General features: G+C 37.9%; 1 protein-coding gene across 3 annotated transcripts in view; it reads right to left on the minus strand.

Annotated features, from left to right (window-relative positions):
• kiaa1549la (KIAA1549-like a) overlaps positions 1-20,711 on the minus strand; it is a 97,664-nt gene that overhangs the window by 56,154 nt on the left and 20,799 nt on the right. For all 3 annotated transcript variants that reach the window (XM_077516394.1, XM_077516392.1, XM_077516391.1), the window contains exons 2-7: positions 11,731-12,321; positions 9,447-10,226; positions 8,790-8,905; positions 5,655-5,877; positions 4,179-4,312; positions 3,402-3,570 (exon numbers count right to left, since the gene is read on the minus strand). In XM_077516394.1, coding sequence (XP_077372520.1) covers positions 3,402-3,570; positions 4,179-4,312; positions 5,655-5,877; positions 8,790-8,905; positions 9,447-10,226; positions 11,731-12,321 — 2,013 coding nt within the window. The remainder of the gene's footprint in view (positions 1-3,401; positions 3,571-4,178; positions 4,313-5,654; positions 5,878-8,789; positions 8,906-9,446; positions 10,227-11,730; positions 12,322-20,711) is intronic.

The raw sequence follows: 20,711 nt of genomic DNA on the forward strand, positions 1-20,711 counted from the left end.
TACAAGAAGTCAAGAGAGACTGCCTATTTTGTTTTTCATAAAAAAAAAACACCTTTATTTTCATGTTAAAAATGCACTTTGTATTTGGAACTCCGTTTCTACCGCATTATTTTTATGTTGAGATGGTGTTATCGGCAGCTGCTGAAAGTAACTAAAAAAGTAACTTTTAATCTAACTTAGTTACTTTTAAAATCAAGTAATCAGTAACGCAATTTAGTTACTTTTAAAACCAAGTAATCAGTAAAGTAACTAAGTTACTTTTTCAAGGTAACTGTGGCAACACTGGCCATGACCATAAAAAGGCCAAACATGCTCAAAAGCATTTGGGCTGAATTCAAGCAATTCTACAATGAAGAGTGGCCCAAAATATCTCCAGAGAGATGTGGAAGACTCGTTGCCAGTTATAGAAAGCGCTTGATGTCAGTTGTTGCTGCTGAATTTGGTGCAAACAGGCAAGGTTTACTTGGGTTGTCTTTGTCTTTTAATTAGATTTGTTTGATGATCTTAAAACATTAAAGTTGACTAAGCTTGCAAGTGGAGTCACAGAACGGATTAAATTTGTGAACCAAGGATCCCCTCTGGAATGCAGCCCTCTCTGTCAATGTCGATTAAAAGTGAGCCTTTTCTTTCTAGCAGAATCAACATGTTTTGCAATTTACATGCATACACTGTAATGTTATACAGTGTAACTTTGAAGTTGGAACAATTTCTTTGGCATTTTTGTGAAAGCGGTACTAATTATGTCTCAGTCCTGGCTGCTCAGTACAAATTCAACAATAGGTGAAGAATAATATAGAAAAGAGGCCCAAAACGTACACTGGAAAGCACACTAATTTAGCCATCTATAGGCAAAGTGACTGACCAACTAAAAAACACACGAAGTAAGAATCCCTTTTCATGTTTATCAAATTATCAATAACCTTACACATCTTTCCAATGTTCTTGTTTGTGTGCTCTATAACAGGTATTATTAAATCATTTAATTATATAAGTGGCGGGTCAAACGTAAACTAGGTCATGAATCATTCACTGCCCTGCAGTGGATTCAGCGCCTCTCAGCAGGCAGCGTTGTAGAAGGCACCCTACATATGCAGCAAAAGGCTGTCTGAGCCCAGCAGCACACTGAGAAACAGAATGAGTAAAACAACGGTTACGTAATAACTATCACATTTGCATAATGACAGCAGACTTGCATGGGTGCAGTACTATTTTACAAAACAACTACAAGTTGCCCCGTATCTCTGGCAACAACAATTTACTACGTTGACTCATATAACCAACCATTTTGTTGACATATTTCAACTCAAAAACGATCAGCCAACACTTAAATATTTATTAACTGGCATTTTGTCATTCCGCTTTGTTGACTCTTTGAAGATTCAAACTAGGCCTAAACTCTGTGAAACCTCTTTGACTCACGCACACAAACACATGAAATAATACTACTATTGTTCAAATCAAGGCATGATGGAGGATTAAGGCTAGCACATCTATCTCAGTCTGACATTTGAAATTCCGCATGGGTGTGAATGTGAGTGATAGGTCGTTTGCACGAGTTATTCTTTTGTAAGAACGGCAACGCAAGAAAATTGATTTATTGTACCTTCTGCCATCTACCGGAAGAGCATTTGATTGTTCTGCTTGTCAACAGATGTTGCCGGCATAGTTAAAAAGCATTTAATTTCTCCCAAAACCTTCTGTGAATGATGAGAATTTAATCACCAACACATGTATCAAACAGTGCAGAGAAGATGCTAATTGTTTAATCAACTGAAAGTGTGTTGAGCACTTCAATTAAAAACTTTTTTTCTTTTTTGTAAGAAACCATGAATTATTTAGTGTCAGTGACTAAGAGTTATCTAATTAATGAGCAATATGTCCTCAAGAAGTGGTTTCAATTTATGTGACTGGAGGCCATTCAAGAGTCAGAAATGATGAGATGATTGTTTTGCACTACAATGTGTGACCTTTCATTATATTTCACAGAATCAGCATCAAAGTGAAGTGAAGGAAAAATATGAAAGCATTTGAAAGAGCATTTTGGTTGTGACCATTTTAAGCAGCTCAAGTTACACAATTCAATAGTTCTAGCACTCGGATTTACAGATAAGAATTACTGTTGCTGGAATAGGGCAATGTTTTGGTAGGAATTTAGTATGAATTGTTCAAAACAATACAGTGGTGCTTTGAGATACGAGTGAGCACAGTTACCAATACCCGGTTTTTCAAAATACGAGCCATGGTTTGACTGATCGTTTCCTTTGATTTGTGAGCGAAAATGTAAAAAAATAAAAAAATAAAAAATAACACAATACTAGCTCTGAATGGTACATGGCAGTGAACTCAACTCATTTCACAACAAGCAGTCGTTTTCATGAAGGAACGATGATTTGAGATACAAGTGTTTTAAGTTACATGATGACGAACAACTGATCATATCTCAAGACAGCTGATACGGGGTGTGAGTTATTGATATTGTATCTATTGTATGTAAAATTGTAATCATGAGAACAACGTATATAAAAGAATTATGCCTGGTGGATGACAACGGTGGCGCATCACTACCAAACAATCAACTATACTGCCTGACAGGACAGTTTACATTGTAAAATCTAGACAGTTGTCATGTGTATTATTACACTGGGGTGGGGTGGATAAAGGAATATTGGATGATTTTTTTTTTTTTTTTTTTAAATTAAGTAATCTGTTGCAGCTAATATTTCAGCTTTAACAGATGTAAATAATTCATTGAGCAACCTGAAATTCTTAACGTCACATAAACTAATTTCTCAAGATGAAGATTTATTATGAAATACAAATAATGATAATTTAATTTGAAAGGTTTTACTTCATATAAACTATGTTTGAATGTTGGAGCAAACTTTTTTTTTTAAAGTTCTCTCAAATAAAGATTTAACGTTAGCATTTTCACTCCACCATGCCAAAAATTTGATGCATATCTGTATACGGTTGTTGTTGTTTTGTTTTTGTTTTTTTTAATTGGCATTCTGTGTTGTAGTTGTGCTTTCACAGTAATAGTCTTACAGAATTCTTACTGGGATTATGGTAGTAACGCTGCAGTGCAAAACATACCATTTACTTGTGTGCCTGTATAGGCCATTCAGAGAGGAACTTGGTGCTGCTTATAGTTGATTGAAGTGTTTCAATCAGTATAATGAGAATTTTTTTTTTGACAAATCAATAGCAATGTGGAGGATATGGATGTAGAAACTGCTGAATGACTTCAATCCAATTGTGACCAATCATAACATTCTGTACAGTAGGTTTCACACGCATACATAACACACAATATTAAAACTATGTACTGTATATTAGAGGAAAAAATAAAACAAGCTGACTAGTGACAAAGCAAGACATCAAAGTATTGTGTGTTTACGTACGCTCGGCGATGACCAGCGGCGGGTAGAACAGAAAGTAGCCCACCAACTCAGCAGTGAGCTGGTTGAGAAGACCGCTCGAGATGGTTCCGTTGAGTTCCGTGTCCTGATTCTTCACCACATACACCAGTGAGACGGATGGAGAGTCCGGTTCCTGGGCCACGCTTTGGATCTGAAGATTACCAGACAAATAAAATGAGGTCATTTTAAATGACGTATGTTATTATGACCCCCCACGAATGTGCATTATTGAAATCTTGTAAGTCTCTAGTCAGCCGCACGCAAGAACAGGTCGCAATGAGCCGCTTTATAATTTAAAGAGTGAAACTGAAACATTGAATTCTATTGTACAGAATGCCTATGTTGCCCATTATGATTGCATAACAGAGCTCCAGATACAGTATGACATGCAATTTTTTCCCCCATATAATAAGACCTGTATGGTCAGGAAATAATAAGACTGAATCATCACAGTAAAGTGGCTTGTACTAGGAATTCCCATCAGATTGTCTCATGCGTGTAAATATTTCAAAAGATGAATAATAAATGCTTCCTATATATGCCACTGACTGCCTGTACTGTACTGCATATCCATGTCAACTATGAGGAAAACAGATAAAAGGGAGAGGTTGTAATCTGCAGTAAATTAAGACAGATATTTGCCTAACACATGCAAAATTGCACTGTTGGAAAAGGCCCAAAATGATTTTTTACGACATGACACACTTCATTTGCATGCTAGATTCTATTTCGTCTGTGTAATAATAGACCATGCACTACCTCCACAGTGAGCTTGCTGTAGGTCTCGAGCACTTTGTCCTGAGCCTCGTCAAAAGCGCTCTCCAGTCTCTGTTCTAACATCTGGACAAAACTGCAAGAGTAGATGTTGTCTGTGGGGCCAACAAATCTCAACACTAGAGAAAGGAGACAAGAAAGCGTTTCATTATGCTGAACCGAAAATATTATCATGTGTACTTTCTCAAGCTATTGAATTAGATGTCTTCTGAGTAGTACTGTATAAAGTGTACGTGTGTGTCCGTGCGAGGTGTGTAGAAACTATGAACCCTGAAACTAAAGCAAGAGAAGACTTCTGACATCCAACTTTTTTTCAATTGATATAAATGTCCATTCCAAGCATTTAGAAAGAAAGAAAGAAAGAAAGAAAGAAAGAAAGAAAGAAAGAAAGAAAGAAAGAAAGAAAGAAAGAAAGAAAAAGAAAGAAAGAAATTGTGTCTTTTTGTGGTACAAAATAAATCCTCGTTGCTAGCGGGTGTTAGCAGCATCGTAAAGCTAAGCTAACTAGCGAGGAGATGTTCTAACCTCTCTCTGGGGCAAATGCCCTTCGTTTTTTTTGCCTTGCGTGACGGTATGACAGAAAGGCTCAAGACAGTTTGATACACAGATTAGCTTCATTGACTATACTGTTGAATAGTTGATTTCAAGATCATTAGCTGGCTAACTAACTATTGACATAATATGCACATTCACTTTCAGGTACAAACCTGCTTCCCCTCACATGGCATTCCCTGTTTTGTTTTCTTTCTTTTTTTTTTGCGCCCATGCCTGGCAAAAATTCCACAGCCGCCACTGCTCAAAATGTTTGATGAAGAACACGGTCGTGTGTAGCTTAAATCTCTCTCCAACTATCTGTTTGCTTGATATCCATTTGTTAATCACACAGCTTCTCTTTTTGATCCCCGTCTCAATAGACTCAACGTACAACCGCCATTTGGCGTGGAGAAACATGTTTTCTTAAGAGGCTGCTTGGTTAAATGGACCGATTTTACTTTGTTCTGAATCAGGGGGGTTTGTATTGGATTTAGGGTATCAAAGACTAAAGGAGAGCAGACATAATGAGAAAAAAAAAACTATTTCTGTCTTTGCTCTTTTGTTCTCCACTTTCCGTATCCCTTTGTGGTTGTTCCGTCCCACTGCTGTTTTCTCTCATTTCTATTTCATTTGTAGTAATAATATTGTGGAATTGTGCTGTCCTCTTCTCACCTCGTTTAGATTAATAATAATACTAATAATAAAAATCTGCATCGTCAAGTATTTAGTTGTATGGAAAAACTTGTGTTGCCTATATCCGCCACAACAATAGAATCACAAACCTGTAAGAAAGGCATTTAAAAAAGGCACAATAATGACAACAGTTAATTAAGAAAAGACAAAATCAGACATCCACTCTGCCAAATCAAGTAGGCTTCATTCTATGAAAGCTAAAATGCACACATTTTAAATTATAAATATAATCACCTGTTTTCAGCTGCAGGTGGATGCTTGGGGTAGGTACCCATGTTGCCACGGGAATTAGAACGGCCTTAACCAATGGTGTGTGCTGCCTGATGTCAGATAGCAGCTTGTCAAAGCCATAAAAACTAAGCGCCTCAACCACAATGGAGGAAATATAGACGGTTTTGACACCAGCCACATAGTAAACTAGTGTCAAATTGCGTGGGCTGCAGTCATCTCGCTCCACCTGCAAAAGAATGCAGAAGTTTGTCAAATTTGCATAATGATCAATTTAGCACAGGCGTTGCTTATAATGTACAATATGCGCACCACATTTATACGAACAGAAAAGGAACAAAAAGGTACTCTGAGCTACCTTTTTTGTAACAATTTGTAAAAAAAAAAAAAAAAAAAAAAAATAAAAGTTGAGCTTTTGTCCCTGGAACGAGCATGCTCCGGAACATTAAATTAGACAATACGGATATGCAAAAATACGTTTTTGCATAATTCTCAATTGAATTGGCACTCTGTGTTCACTATAATTTAGATATTTGATTATTTTATTCTTGTTTTCTACACATTAAAGTTCTAAAGAAATGTACGCATGCTCCAAAGTTATGTCAAAAATAAATCAGTCATTGCTCTTATTTTCTCAAAATATTGGGCTTGTTTGGTCTGCTGCTTTAGCTTATCGGGATTTTTGACACATTGATATATTGTGGCATATATTGTATTGGCACTGGCAGTACTCTTGGCAGCACAATAGATGACTTGAGGCATTCTTAAAAAGTCAAATTTCCTGGAGGCAGTTTGAAAGTCTCTCAGCGTGGGCAATATATTGTTGAATCATTTTCACCACCGCTGTTAAACTTCCACCAGAATGTCATGTTACCAGGTTTTTCCATGCGTTGTTGGCATTCCGATTAGTGTGTTTTGTTTAATTTAAAACTAATAAATATGCCAATAATATCAAATAGTCAGCTAAATGCCAATTCCCAATGTATTAATCATTTTTAGTAACTAATAGAACATTGTATTTTTCCTTCTACATATATTAGTTTGTAGCTTTAATTATATATCCCTCGTAACTGTTGAAATATAAATGCTTGCATAAAAATATCTCCTTTAATACACGCAGAACCGTTTCAGCCAGGATGCTGTGGCTGTGATCCCTCCGACCTAAACAACTTCCGACCCATTTCAAACCCCCCCGCTCCTGGTTGTGCTCCTATCTTTCCGACCCAGTTCCTCCAGCTCAAATGTTTTAGATCTCGCCCCTTTCCCATCAATTCAGGTGTTCCTCAGGGTTCTGTCGTTGGCCCCTTGCTGTTCCTAATCTACCTTCTCCCTCTGGGTCACATCTTCACGAAACATCACATTCAACTTTCACTGCTACACGGATGACACCCAGCTCTACATCTCCAGCAAACCTAACTCCACACTCCCACCATCCTCAGTAACCAACTGCCTCCAGGAAATAAAATCATCAAACTTCCGCAAACTAAACTAAAACTGAACTCAATATCGGCACCAAATCCACCCTAAATAAAATAAACAATTTCTCCATCTCTCCCTCCCCTCAGGTCAAGAGTCTGGGTGTCATCCTCGATAGCACCCTCTGCTTCACATCAACATCACTCGCTCAGCATACTTCCGTCTTAGAAACATCCCCCGGCTCCGCCATCCATGACCTCGACCCTCCATACCTGACCAATCGTATCCACATTGCCACACCTGCTTGCTCTCTCCATACCTCCTCCTCTCTACTTCTCGCTGTCCCGCCCACCTGCCTCGTCGCCATGGCAAGCAGAGCCTTCAGTCGCTCTGCTCCCCAGCTCCGGAACAAGATTATTTCATTGATATAAAACTAGTGAACTTGTCAAATTCGGACCAGTAAGCCTGCATTTTGATACTATTTTCAGTTTCTCTGCCGCTGCCGCTGTCTGTATCCCTCCCCCCTCTCTCTTCATCTTAACATTACTGACATGTCAAACTGGACAAGGCTTTGAAATCACAGATTTCATTCGCACAAAATCAGGATGCTATGCTATGTATGCTACGTGGGCTTTTTGTTGTTGTTGCTAGGGTTCTAACTGTGGATGTGCCTGTCAGCTGGTTGTAAAGTATCCAACCAGCCATTCTCTGTACCACTTACTCTTTTGTTAAGCTATCAACATATTAGACCAGGGCTATCCAAACTACAGCCCGGGGGCCATTTGTGGCCCACCGTCTATTTTTCAGTGGCCCGCGGACGTGCTAAAAATGGCAAATAAAATAAACAAAACAAAAAATGTCTGGAGATGGTCAAAGTAAGAAGGGAGTGTATCGAAAAACAGGTGCCATTAAAGGTTATTTTAGTTAACTAAAACTAATGAAAAAACTAAAATTCAAAAAAGAATACTGTTACCGAAATAAAATAAAAACGAAAATGCTTTTAAAAAAAACGAAAACTAACTGAAACTACATTTTATGTTTACAAAACTAACTAAAACTAACTATAATTATAGGAAACATGTCCTTCGTTTTAGTCTTTGGTAATTAATTTAATGCATGAGCCTTTGGGGATGATTTTAAATGTAATGTTTAGTAGATTTATTTTGATGTAAACCGAAATAATGACACACAGAAGTGACGTCATCTAGCAGCAGCCAATAGAAAAGCACCTTCAGATGACATCGCTCCCATGGTGGTTTTTAAATATTGCACACAAGTAATACTTTAAAAAAAAAAAAAACTAATACTCAAACTAACTTAACTAAAACGAAGTATTTATTAAAGAACTAAAAAATAATAAAAACTAACAGAAGCACCCTGAAAACTAATAAAAACTAACTAAAATGAAAAATTCCAAACCTATTAATAACCCTACTGCCTTATTACAAATAAATTGGTTTATATACTGTCGCATTTTTCTAAATATGCAAAAACACAAATAAATTATTTGTACAATTTTTAGGACTAAACACAATTTCTCTTCATAACATTATGTGGCCTTTGCGTCCTTCTGATTTTCTGTATGTGGCCCTCAAATGCAAAAGTTTGGACACCCCTGTATTAGTCAAAGACGTGGTTCTGGCTATTAATGTTCAAATGCAAGTCTTCACCATGTGTGTATTAGTTATTGACTTGTTAGAAGAGGTGAATCTAGGACAGACTGACCTGTGCATAAGCTGTGGAGTCATTTAGGGCTTTCTGCAGGGCGTGACTTAGTCCTTTAACTAGATTCTGTTTTAGAACGAGATCCAGTTGGTTCTTCCGAATTTCCATGGACAAAACTGTGAAAGAAGAAACATGGCATATCGTGTTTTAACACATAATCCATAGCTAGAATGTATTTTGTATGTGTTTGTATCATGAAAGTGTTAAAACATCTGGAGTGCTAAAAGTGTATTGTTGAGTATGAAATACCAAAACATTTCATGTACACGAGAAATTGTAGTACCGTAGTCTCCAGCTCCTTTTTAATCAGTTTTTTCCCCATTATGTTCTGGGAAAATGTGTCCTTGCTTTAGTGCATGTTTTAATTAATCTGAGTGCAAGTAATTACATCTTGGACCCGTAATAGGTACACTGAGTCTGAGCAGCTGAAAGGGCATTGTAACTGTTTATCATGACTTCATTATAATTTTTACAAGAAAATTGTTAAAACCTGTCCCTACAGAGGATATTAATTAACATCCCATGGGGGTAATAATGTAATATGACTTCCAAAAAATCCAAAATGCAGCAACATGGTCTGCCATTTGATGAGGAATCCACACCTAAAATTGAACATGTAGACGCATATCAAGCTTCTGCTGTAAAAAGGTCCCTTACCTGTTTTGACCCAGTACTTCTCAGTGATGTTACATGGTAAAGGCATTTCCTCTGTAATGGTGCTGCTTGGCCGTTCTGTCGTTGCAGTTGTAAGCGGTACAGTTTGGGCTGGGATAAATACTGTTGTTGGCACAGTTGTTGTTATGGTTGTAGTAGAAGGGGCAGCAGTGGTGGTGTCTGGAGTTGTAGTTGCAGGGGTTGTAGTCGTAACTATGGTGGTGGATTGAGCAGGTGTCGTAGTGGTTGGCGGTGTTGTGGTTGTGGTGGTCGTTGCAGGTTGAGTTGTAGCTTCTGTGGTTAGTTCGGGGCTTGATGATGGCTCAACGGTTACGGCGTCCGTGATATTTGAGGAAACTGTTACAGTGACCTCAGTGGTCACCGCTGGTGTTGTAACAGCAAGGGTGCTCACAGTAGAAATGGTCACTGAGGACTTTGTTGCTGTCAGGGTTTCCACCTGAACGCCATCGTCAGTCAAGTTATCCAGGCTTGTGGTGAGGGAAGCCAAAGTAGACACCAGTGGTGAATTCGCTCTCTGAACGGTGCTTGAGGTGGTGGTGGTTGATAGAATGCTTGTGGTATTTTTTAGAGTCGTGTTCTGGGAGGAAGTTCTGGTGCGCACGGGCACAGTGGTGTTCCACTGATGGGTGGAGAAAGGGCTGGTGACATTTGCTGGAAGTGTGATGTCATGGTCACCAACTGTGGACAAGAGAGACTCGGGAACTGTGGGGAGATCCCAGGCTGGCAGGCTGCTCACTGACGCTTCTGTAGGTTGGAAAACATCTGCATCAAACACATCAAAGAAAGATTATTTCTTCAGATATGCCGTTAACAAGGATCCAGTGCAATTCCAAAAGCATAATGTCGACCAGGGAACCAAAATAACCCTGCACAGAACTGCTTAAGCTGCCGAGCATGTAAATATCATGAGATATCAGTCCTGAGACTTTGTTGTGATAACAATGCTGGAAATGCACCAAGATTTGCATATTTCACCTTAATGGAAGGAAGCAATGCCATCTAACCCCACCTGAATCAAATATCGCTGAAAATATATGTAGGATGCTCTAATCAAAAGATAACTAAAAGCTCATATTTTAGCAAAAAGGTGATGTGCTTATCAACATGAACGTGCGCAAATATTTGACACAATGAAATCCAATTTCAAAGCAGGAACCACAGATGAATTGTAATGTTAGGAACTGAAGCATTTTATCTCTGAACACGAGATGCATGCCAATGGGAGGAAAAGTAGGAAAAGTAAACACCGGGACATTAGTCACTATGGGCGGTGCTATTATCATGCCCAGTGCAAGCCAAGTGCAAAGCACAATCTAACTGTGTGCATGGGTGGAATTTTATTGTTTTTGGTATTCTCCCAGACTTTGTGCCGGTAGAACTGGGCATAATGGTGCGTTTGTGCCATTGTGAAGCGTTGTGAGTTGGAAATGGCGCTCGTAAAGTGGGTTTATACAGGTAAACTACAAGATGTCCCCTTGCGGATGATGTACTGTAATCAATCACACATGACGTTGGCAATTGGAGACAGCCTTGCAGGCCTGATCATGTATCTGTGACCAATATTCCCTCTCATTTTCCATGTGACTGTGCATTCACCAAAACACTAAGCCGACCAAACTTGAAAATATTTGTTTTCCCGCAGCGTTTTCATGTTAATTTACTGTCTCCACGGTGGAATGGCACCGTGCGTGGCGTATGGTTGTACGACTAAGACTGCAAGAAGCGCTACATGCACATTTCATTGTTATGAAATGAATGCATATATACATTTTCTCTTATAAGCTATATCTGTGAGGGCTATTCAAAGACTTGTCCGCATCATGTTGTCAGAACCATGAACAATTAAATGAACACAAAGGCCATTAGGATAAAATTATCTGTGAAATGTAAACCCAACTGAGTCCATTTTATATACAGTAAGCTCTTGACAACATCAGACATGCACATGGCAGCCAAACAAGTATTACACCTGTCCAAAACCTGAGATCATAAATTACAAGATGTATGTATGTTACAAAAAAATTCAAACCACTTGTACATCATGTGTCAGACGATGAGATTCAGCCCTAGTTTGTTACTTGTTTTTAATCACAGGTTATTTTAGGCATAATAAAGTCTCAAAACAATTTTTATAAATATGGGCCCACATCATCCACTCAAAAATAATGGAAAAAGTAATTTATTAAAACGTGAACATTTCTGAAACGCGTGAAGAGCAGAGGCTCGTAAACTACGCCCATATTTGGACTTCCTGAATGGAACTTACCAAGACTGTTGCTGCTGTTACTGTCTGAGGAGCTGCTGCTGACATCAGTGAGATAGACAGCGTCTGGCTTCGCTGTCTGAATGTCACGGTTAATGGCTGGAGTGGAGGATAAAGATGTGGACGGGGAAATTAAAGAGGATGCTTTTGTTGTAGAGCGAGAAGAGGAGGAGACTTTAGATGATGACGGCGAGGAGATTTTGGTCCAAGCAGCTTTAGACAGCAGTCCTAAAGGCTTTCTCACCGCTGGTGAGTCTGGCGTGTCCGCCACCATTGTGAGGACCGCCTGCCCTCCTTGGTCCTCTCCGAGCGCCTGCTTAAGCCAGGCCGCTGAGTCTCTTGTCAGGTCTTCCGCCTTTGTGTCTGCCAGTCTAACTCCAGCGCCATCTCCTCTCATGATTGCACTTTCTGAGAGGACCTTACCGTCTCCTCCAGCAGACGCTCTACTCCACTCTGATGTTTTGGACGCAGTCAATACTTGGCGCGGGTTAGTCCCTTCCGTTACATCTTTGTTTTTATCTCCAGCTCCCCAGGTGGTTAAGCCGGGCACAGTGGGATCCAATAGCCTCCTTAAGTCATGATGTTCAGCCTCATCTGCAAAAGAATGCAAATGAGGGACTATTAGTTTTCATTTTCAAAAAAAAAACATTGAAGAAAGAAATATGAACAATAAAGTGTGAGTAAAGGATTGCAATTGAAGCATAGTTTTGTTTGAGTCATGTGAGATGGTAAATAACGTTTGATTTTCGTCGGGAATCTCAAAGGCACACACAAACACAATTAGGCAATACATGTGGATAACCTCTTTTTCTCTCCACTGCCGAGTACACATCATGTCAAATTGCTTTGAAGCTCGAAAACTGCAACTCTGGAAAAATAGTCATAATAATATCGAAACTAGGTCGCTTAGCTTTTGGAGGATAAAGGCTAGCATAGGGAATTAATTTAGATGTTCCAGAGTGAATGTATTATGCTGATGCAATAACACACACACAGGCACACCACAAATGCACAAATGCGTACAGATGCCCCATACACACACATACATAATTGCCTACAGTAGATACTAATCTGATGTATTGTGATGTTCTTGCTGGATTCATTTTCCTCGAAGATACAGAAGCACTCAGGCTGTGGTAGTGTTTCAAAAGAAAAATGGAGGGGTCGCTTGCAACCTATATCGATGAAGCAAGACCATCCTTTGATATGAGACACATGACAGATTTACAGTCATAATATTCTCATTTTTTTTAAAATTGGCATTTTCAGTACAATACACCAGATTGTGATGGAACTTAGTTAACTGAAGTGTTGGAGAGGGGTCGACCAAAGTACAGGATTTGTATTCAGAGTAGCTTGTGCAGTCTGCCAAAAGATCCAGCAGATAGTGCTGCAGTAGAAGAAGGAAAAAAAAAAAAAAAAGCTTTCTTCCATTATCTGCTTTTGTCGCTATACAATCACAGAGTCAGTGTATGTAAATATTTTCTTTTGTCAGAACCCTTGCAGTGCTGTTTGAAGTCTGACATTTTCTAGCCATTTTTGTGGGACGTATAAACAACATAATGACAATGATTGGCATAGGGCAATTTTTAGAAATAAGTTTCTGTATAACGTTTGTGTGCATCTTGTGCATGTGTTTCCCTTTCCCATCCCCACTGTTATGTGTGCACCTGCTTATGAGTGTGTCTCCTATCACCTGCACTTTGTTATCGCTGATTATCTCATATTTGACTTCATATGTCATTTTGTCTGTTCGCCATTTCGTTGTATTCAGTCATCAGATTCCAGCATTCCTTGTTTTATGCCAGTGAACCCAAGTGCGCTTTGACCTCGTTTCGATTATGTTGTGTGCTGAGAGGTTGGATCCCAAATAAGATTTTATCTATTTATTCACATTGAGAAGCAGAAACTAAGTGAGCGGTACACACAAACAGTTGAGCAATAATCCGGCAAACCACACACAATTCTCAGATTGCACCTACAGACAGTGGATCGTAAAGGACTAAAGAACACCATCACATAGGTCCCCGACATCACCCAAAAGATTCAAGATTGACATCACGAACAGCACGTTTTGTAAACAGACACGTGTTACATCAGTACCTAACAGACACATAACAGGTCATGAACTGTGGCGCACGGTTATGAACTCTACTCAAACTTAACCCAGCCGTGACCCCAAACATGAGACAAGACCCAAATATTACTCCTGCATGACTCAAGTCATAACAGATTGCATTGACAATGCCGTTTGCCTCATGTTTTCGATAGTTCTTCCCATGCAAACAATCACCTATGTACCAACCTTTTTAACTCATTCCCTCCCAGCCATTTTCACTGAAGCAAACCCCTTCGCTCCCGGCTGTTTTCCTGGATTTTGACAGATTTTGCAAGGCCCACAGAAGATTGTGTTCTATTGCTCTAAAAACATGGAACCTACCAAAAGAAAGATTAGAGTCTCTTCTTTCATCAGGAAAAAAAAAAGTATATTTCTATCTGTTTCAGTTTTGCAGCAATTAGCATTAGAATATAGCTAAGTTTTATTATTATTCACAAATCTGCTTAGCGTTGTGGGGACCAGAACTTGTTTTCATCATGGCCCTGGTTGATCTACTATAGTGTGTTGCCACCTGCTGGCCGTTTTTGTAATTACTACCTTTTTTCTTTCCAGCCGTTCTGCGAAGCTGCATCAAAGCCTTCTGTATGCTCTAGCATAAAATAATAATAATAATAATAATAACAATAACAATAATAACTAATAATAATAATAATAATAATAATAATAATAATAATAATAATAATAATAATAATAATAATAATAATAATAACAATAATAATAATAAACAACGTATAAATACGTCTTTGGGACACTTAATACATTTAAAATAAAACGTATTTAAACGTTTTTGGTATCAAATGAGTTAAGTGTCTTTGTTTTTAACTAATTTGTGCCTTGCATCATGCTGTTGCTGACATTCAAAATAACACTCATTGTACCGCATAAATTCTTCTTAGCAAGATGTAAAAATGTGTGCTGTGCCTAAGAAAATTTTGGAATGTGGCAGCCAAGCGTTCATAGGGTACATACAGTATACTCTACATCGCGTATATGCATGTGCGTGTAAGTAAGAAAATTTGTGTCTAATAGAAATGTCTTTATTACAACAAAATTTCTTGTTAATAAATCTAGACCATTCGAGAGTCTATTACCCTTTTAAGCGATGCTACATTTGCAAGGGACATGTATTTGTGCGATGAGCTGCAGAGCTGAGTATGCAAATTTTGCAACGCATTCCTTGCCATTGAGTTTTTTTCTGTTGCCTTGACTTGTTGATTAGATGACTGAAGTTTGAAGAAACAAGACATTACTATTAAGACATATATATATATAGGAATCAGGAGCCCTCAAAAATGCATGGCAAAAACATCAAGCCTGACACCTTGTCATCAGCCTGGTCACACACTGTTGTGGGACGGCATGCCATAACCAAAATACAAATAAACTCACAATTGCCGAAACGAGACACAAAGTATAAAGGCAAACCAGGAATCAAATTGCCACCAAAGTAAACCAGACCAGACTCGGGAAAAAAGGAACCATTTTGTGACACTTTGTGACAAGATTAAACGACAAAGACTGAAAAAAGCAGGGAGCTAAATACAACCAAACTGACGAGACAGTGAGAAACACCTGGACAAAAAAAAAACAAGTGGCTGATTGGAAGACACAAGAGACTGGGTCTACATGCACAGGTGAATACATTATCCTAACGAGAGACATACAGAACACAAGGAAAACATGACAAACCTAAAACTAACCAAAAATCAACAAAAACACAAATCATGACAGCAAGTTAGCCAACGACCAGACAATGAATGAAAGATGGGAAGAAATGATGATGGGTGATGATTGATGAAGACAGCAGTGGATGCCAGGATGGAAAAACTGTATATATGTACCATATGCAGGAATGTTAGCAGTGTTTTCTCCCCCAACAGTTCACCAACTGCTCTGGCTGGGAGTAACATATGCGGCCCCAGAATCAACCTGTGACAAAACGCTAGGAAAGGAGAACCTCCACTGAGAACAAATATGGACAGGATGGATGATTTCACAGATGGATGAGTTGTAAATCCAAGTTAAGTGTCAAGCCTGACCTGCTTTATTTATTGGACACTACATAAGGGAGATAAAATATCGCTAAGGGATTTTGTCATAATGTAATCTGGTAAAATGCTCGTGCATCCGCATTACGTTTTTACTGAATATACTTTCCGTGTGATGTAAACCCATGCGTTTACACTATGACACACTGATGATATTAAGTTGTACTGTGCATCTTGTGACAATTGACTGCTCTAGTCACAGTTTTTTCTTCTTTGTTTTTTAATTAATAATGTGTCCATCAACAAAAGGAAGCCTATACTGTGCCTGTATGACCTTTGTCCTGTGCATCATGCATTGCAAATGAGTTAAGATCATTACACTGTGTGTAGAAGAGCTTCAATCAATATAAGGACTTATTTTACACTGTGACGTTACACACTGCACACTAAATGCAACAAATATACTTAATGCATCAACAAAGTGGTATAAGGTCGGTCTTGAATTCCGAGCTTTAGTGTAAACTAACGATAGCCAAAAAAAAAAAAAAAATGGATACATTTAAAAGAAAGGAATGACTAAGTATGTTTTATAGTTGACATTAGCTCTGATTTCATTCAGACCAACAAGCAGTATGACCTTCTGTTCAAAGTTTGGCCCATAGGCTCAGTAGTTTGGCCTCCTATTGAGTGACCTACATCAAAAACACAACCTTACATGTGCTGTCAACAATGTCATGTACTCAAATATTGTATTGCCCATACTAAATCTGTAATGTTATTTTCAAGCAAGGCCCTTCATAACTGAGGACTAAAATCAGAAGAGGCAATAACTCAATCTCTGTGCTGTATGATACATTCACTGTACTTTTTTTCTTTATACCCCAAGTATGGAAATTGTGCAGTGCACTCATTACAATCATGTTTCACAAAATAAAATCATAGTCATGTTGGTGAAATGTGATTTTAATGTGTGCTGCCAATGTTCATAGTTTGTTTGTTTTAATGTAAATCCGACAAAATGCGACTTTTTTTTCTTCCTTTCTTTCTTTCTTTCTTTCTTTCTTTCTTTCTTTCTTTCTGCAAATGTAGCATTTTCTCACAAACATTCTCCATTGTAACTAAGGGTACGGAAACATTAATTTCCTTGGACTGCAATGCGGGGCCCAACAAAGACCAAAGTACCCCACATATATCTTAACATAATTAGATATGTCTCTGTATCTGAAAGTCTTTTTTTTTAGGGCAGAACTGAGGGTAATCTAAAATGCACTCAATGCATGCAGTCTCTTTGACGCTGGAATTGCTGCGACAACGAAACCTAAAAACTGAGATTTAAAATATAAGCTCTGGTCATGTGTTAAGAACAGGACCATTGCAAGTGGAATATACTTATTATGTTTAAGACAATTATTTTGTTTGAGTTGTTTGAGTCAGTAGTAAAAAAAAAAAAAAAAAAGAATACTCATATCAAGATATGTTGGGGAAAAAAAACACTTATAGAGCAGTTTACATTATTGCGAGTGAAAAACAATAATAAAATATAATAACACGTGTCTCACATATTTTGGATACAGCTATTTTTGGGTGAAATTTTATTAGATTGAGCAATGTACCTAATGTTGGTGCTGGTCAGTATTTTCTTGTAAATGTTAAAAAGGAGGGATAAACGATTCAGACACATTCAAACACGAAGAAACTGTTGGTAAGGAGATCCAATTGCAGTCCTGCAGTAATTAAGATAAAAACACAAACAGGCAGGCTTACACAGTCATGTGACTTGCTTAGGGGCACTCAGTTGGTCAGCCAGTCTCACAGCTGAAACACAATGCACACACACGCTCGCACGCACACCCCGGCACACTTAATTTGGCACACGTACTCCCAACACACAGATATAAACACAGAGGCGCCAGCAGACGTTTGCTGGCACAGAATTCTCTGGCACTCACAAACAAATTAAGACAGACCAAAAAAAATATGTATTCTGACTCTATACTTTGTGTGCTCACACCACATTATGAATAGACAAAATTGTTTTACAGTCACATGCAAATACATCAGTAGACTCAATAGCAGACTCAATAGCAGACTCAATAGCAATTCACTTCCAGAACAATTTGTCTGAATTTCCATATTTTTTTTAAAATACATCAGAAATTTCTTTCTTTCCTTGAACTGCAAAGAAGAGAACAATAAAGACCAAAGAACTCCACATATATGGTAGCATAATTACAAATATCACTGTGGGACAGTTATTGCAGTCTATTATGAAATAGGATGAAAATTACGGATGTAACATACACTGGTTTGAGACAGAAAAGTTGCAAATGCATGAGAGATCATTCCACGTTGAAATATGTCAGGAGATACATATCGAATTGTCTTTTAATGGAGAGATAATTATTAGAAAGAATTGACACATGTAAAATGATAATCTTCATGCTGTTTTCACCATCATCAAATTCACTTTTTGGATGTACGGAGATTTCATCACAGGACACTGCGCCTGAGTGGGTCTTGTTCTATTTGGGCGCAGCTGCCGCTGCAGCAAGGACCTGCCTCATGCGGCATCAGCCTCCATGGCTGCTGCACATACTAATTGAATAGGTTGGCCAACAGCATATTACAGTGCAGGTGTGAAAGGGTTTTAAGTCAATCCAGCTTCACGATACGTTTGGATTGGTGACATCCTGTTGTTCATGCAAGGCCATAAAATGAAACTTGTTTTGTTTTTTAAATGTATGTATAATGTATCTGCGATTGGCTGGCAACCAGTCCAGGGTGTCCCCCCCCTACTGCCCAGAGCCAGCTGAGATGGGCGCCAGCACCCCCCGCGACCCTTGTGAGGAATAAGCGGTCAAGAAAATGGATGGATGGATGTTTAATGTATAAGTTTAAAGGGACAGTGTGTCAGATGTAGTGCCATCTAGTGGTTGACTGATAGAATGAAATCCTTTTGAAGCAGGCACACTACAGTATATACTGTATATATAACGTCTGTTTGTAAATTGTCACATGCTGTGATATATATATCATATATATATATATATATATATATATATATATATATATATATATATATATATATATATATATATATATATATATATATATATATATATATATATAAAAGTGCATTAATTTTGAGTTAATTTAAAGTTCCTTTAACGCCATAAATTTTTTTAGCGCGAAATCAATTACTGCCTTTTAGAAAGCCTGTACTGGGGGATTTCCAGCCACAACGCAATAGACACGTCCATATCAAAATTTAGGAGTAATAAATTTAATAATTATGCATACATTTGTGGAGACTAGGGTCAAGTTGTATTATACAATTTAAAAAATGTGCAGAATTTCACAAGTGCAACAAATGCAATTATGTCATCTCGTAGCAGAAAAATGACCTCAACGAATTGATATCACACAATTTTTTTTTACATGACATCTTTTTAATTTTAACTGAATTTTGTGAGTAAATATGAAATTACTGTATAAGTGACTAAAAGATGCAGCATCTTTTTTTTTATTAGTTTAACATTTTTCCCCACTTTTATGTTGAGTATAAAAACTTAGGGAAAAAAAATATTGTACATTTAGAAGAGATATAAAATTTGCGATTAATCTTGAGTTAAATATTGAAGTCATGCGATTAATAACGATTAAAAATGTTAATTGCCTGACACCCCTAAGACAGACAGACAGACAGACAGATAGATAGATAGATAGATAGATAGATAGATAGATAGATAGATAGATAGATAGATAGATAGATAGATAGATAGATAGATAGATAGATAGATAGATAGATAGATAGATAGATAGATAGATAGATAGATAGATAGATAGATGGATGGATGGATGGATGGATGGATGGATGGATGGATGGATGGATGGATGGATGGATGGATGGATGGATGGATGGATGGATGGATGGATGGATGGATGGATGGATAGATAGATAGATAGATAGATAGATAGATAGATAGATAGATAGATAGATAGATAGATAGATAGATAGAATATATGCTTACAGACCTCCACCAAGGCTTAACTACTAATAACAACTCATCGAGCATTTTCCTCATAAGTTTTACTGTACTGTAAACTGCCATAGCAATGACAAGATGACCCAGTATAAGCTGATGAGAATACACAGGCAATGTTCAGTGATGTAGGACACAATGCTGCACTGCACAATGTGGGATTTGAATGTTTTATTTTGAATTTTGTTTGCCGTAACCCCGAGTGAATTTTCTCTCTGTGTGTTCAGCAGGCGGTGTATTCATTCTCTCATGCTTATGAAATTGAATTTTTTACTGATGTTGCAGCAGGAAACGAGAGCTATAAAAGTCAATTGATTCGCTTTGTTATCCAGTGTTCTCATCGGCTTCTCAAAACCAATTTTTAGTCTCTACATAAGATGGAGACGGGCTGCATTGTGTTTTGTGCCGTTTAATATCTAAACTACTCTTGACAGGATTACAATTATGTGATTGTATTTTTGTACTCTGCTCTATTTTCCTTATGTATGTGATAATGTAATGGAATTACTAAATTGCAACCTTCCCTTCTACTTTACAGACCAATACAACACCAAATTTAGCATTTCTGCCAGGTCATTCAACAATCACACTAGAGTCTACGTATTAATACAGCACTTTCCATGATTAAGGATTATCAATTTGATCAAATGAGTCCCTTCCAATCTTTCACTCTAAAAACTAATTCACGGGATCTGTTAACACCACTTAATTTACTGTAAAACATAAATCAACAATAAAACATACCGTATTTTCCGCACTATAAGGCGCACCTCATTATAAGGCGCAACTTCAATGAATGACATATTTTAAAACTTTTTCCATATATAAGGCGCT

The sequence above is a fragment of the Festucalex cinctus genome, chromosome 3 (assembly GCF_051991245.1).
Source record: "Festucalex cinctus isolate MCC-2025b chromosome 3, RoL_Fcin_1.0, whole genome shotgun sequence".
In the NCBI taxonomy this organism is placed as follows: Eukaryota; Metazoa; Chordata; class Actinopteri; order Syngnathiformes; family Syngnathidae; genus Festucalex; species Festucalex cinctus.